General features: G+C 47.4%; 1 protein-coding gene across 1 annotated transcript; it reads right to left on the bottom strand.

Moving 5' to 3' along the window:
• Nucleotides 1-241: 241 nt before the first annotated feature.
• On the bottom strand, nt 242-1745 carry LOC5574008 (protein stum). The gene is made up of 5 exons (XM_001661044.2): nt 1486-1745; nt 1304-1418; nt 1146-1244; nt 858-1080; nt 242-796 (listed from the first exon to the last, which is right to left on the bottom strand). The coding sequence occupies exons 1-5, from the start codon at nt 1596-1598 to the stop codon at nt 651-653; spliced, it is 696 nt and encodes a 231-aa protein (XP_001661094.2). The 5' UTR covers nt 1599-1745; the 3' UTR covers nt 242-650.
• Nucleotides 1746-1976: the final 231 nt, after the last annotated feature.

Genomic DNA, 1976 nt, shown 5'->3' with positions numbered 1-1976 from the left:
ATTCATGTCGCGATTACTCAAAAAAATCTCCTGCTGTTCCTCCAGAGATGCCTTCAGTCAGGTATGCTTCCAGAGATTCCTTCAAAATTTCTCTTAAGATCCCGTCAAGGGTTCGTCTGGGACATACTCCAGGGATTCCTACAGAAATTCCGCGTTTTTTGTTTGCACCAAAACTTGAGGGTACGCTTTACTAGGCGGCCTAAATGGCTTTTCGGAGTAAATCAGATCACAACCTGCCCCATGTTTTGCAATGTAAAATGTGAAAAGACATAACTTTATTTTTCCCATTCTTTCTAACAAATCATCATCTGTTTCGTCCTCTGCGTTCTGGAAACGTACATTACACCGTAAGCTCAACAGTAGAAAGTTACATAAATAATCCGACGGCCGAAGCTCTGCTTCAGACCAATCGTTACCAGGTTCCAACCAGGTTGTTTCGTTTCCGGTTTCGCGTTCAAAAATATGTTATAAAAATGTTTGCTCAATGAGATCAACTCATCCACTTGGGGGGAGGGCGGATGTGGTCCCGTTCCCGTGGATAGACTCGGTAAGGTGGTGTTTCGTGCAGGTTAGTAGGAAGTGGGGATGGGTGTGGTACGATTGCGGTGTGAGGATTAGGAATTACATAGGTTGGGGTTGGAGGGGTTCGCTTATCGACCCGTTTCCACGTCTCGGCGGTGATTTTGAGAAACCAGTGCTACGGGTGGATTGGAAGCTCCCGTTTGTTGCGATAGGGTGGTCTGCTCTTCGCCTTCCTGCTGCGCAGCTTCCATCTCCAGAATCTTTTGGTGTTGTTCTGGAACAAAAGACAAGCTTGTTAAGATACACGATACGGGCTTCTCCTTGGGATTACTCACTTGCCAATCGCACCATAATGGTTCCCCACCAGATGGCCCAGCCCCACCCGACGACGCAGAAGATGATGGTGAAGCACTGCGACACGCCCACAATACAGTTGATGATGAACGATCCGATGCGACCCTTGATCGAGTCGTGCTGCGAAAAACGTGGCTTTCCAATGCAGAGACACAGCGCTCCGGACAGGATGGTCCCCGAGCCGGGTATCACAACGTTGAGAATCTGGGAAATTCGGATTCAAAATGTAGAAGTTCAAGCCGATTCCTGAGATATTGACGCCAACTTACCAAACAAAAGTAAGCCAAACAAATTGGAAGTACGGGGATGGCGCCTCGCATCATGGATGAGTGCTCCACCAAGGACATGTCGATTTTCGGACGAAGATCCTGTAAATGACCGTTTACATGAAATCCTCAAACTTTACTTCTCAAATGTGATCGCTTACCTCTGGAGGTATCGTCGGCGCTATACTCTGCTTCTTGCTGAAGTTGCTCGTCCTCCGACTTCCGTTGTCGCCCTTCTTCGGACAGCACATGATGCAACAGCTCAGACAGTTGAAACTGTAACGAAAACCAAGGATTTGGTCAATACCAACCGACGTCTTCCCCTGTAGACCACCCCTCTTACCTGGACTTAACCTTAGGCTTGGGCTTCTTTGGTTTTTCCTGCTTCTTGGGTCGCGTCCGCTTGAAGCAGAAGCAACACTTGACCGTTTCCATCTCGGCCGGGTCCGGCTGCATCTTGTGGCGTTGGACCACCTTGTTGCCCTTGCGAAATCGGCTACAGCACAGCAGTCGGCTCCAGCAGGACCGGCATCGGGAGGGCTTCTCTTCCGGTTCGCTGTCGATCGACGAGCGGGGCTGTGAGGGGCAGAGCAGGATTTGTCGTTAGTGTTAGAGAACTTTTCAGTTACTCTATGAATTAATTTATATAGAGAAATGATCTCTATTTTAATGCACGTCTCTAAAAAGTCTCAATTTTTAACGGAAGGCTTCAAAGGTCTCTAATTTAATCAAAATGGTCTTTATAGTCTCTTTTTTCTTCTTGCAGTGAATCCTATTGCAAAGTCTATTTATTCCAAAGATGCCTTCAGAGACTATTACGTCACTTGACTACTT

The sequence above is a fragment of the Aedes aegypti genome, unplaced genomic scaffold (genome assembly GCF_002204515.2).
Source record: "Aedes aegypti strain LVP_AGWG unplaced genomic scaffold, AaegL5.0 Primary Assembly AGWG_AaegL5_hic_scaff_1515_PBJ_arrow, whole genome shotgun sequence".
Classification (NCBI taxonomy): Eukaryota; Metazoa; Arthropoda; class Insecta; order Diptera; family Culicidae; genus Aedes; species Aedes aegypti.
Note: the sequence above shows the minus strand (reverse complement) of the source record. Positions and strands in the feature narration are given on the sequence as shown.

What these genes read in the sequence shown, in the direction of transcription:
- LOC5574008 (XM_001661044.2), bottom strand. Translation starts at nt 1,598, where the DNA reads ATGCAGCCGGACCCGGCCGAGATGGAAACGGTCAAGTGTTGCTTCTGC. An exon ending in AAGCCTAAGGTTAAGTCCAG is followed by an intron (nt 1,419 to 1,485) that starts GTAAGAGGGGTG and finishes TTTTCGTTACAG; the next exon opens with TTTCAACTGTCTGAGCTGTT. An exon ending in CGCCGACGATACCTCCAGAG is followed by an intron (nt 1,245 to 1,303) that starts GTAAGCGATCAC and finishes GGTCATTTACAG; the next exon opens with GATCTTCGTCCGAAAATCGA.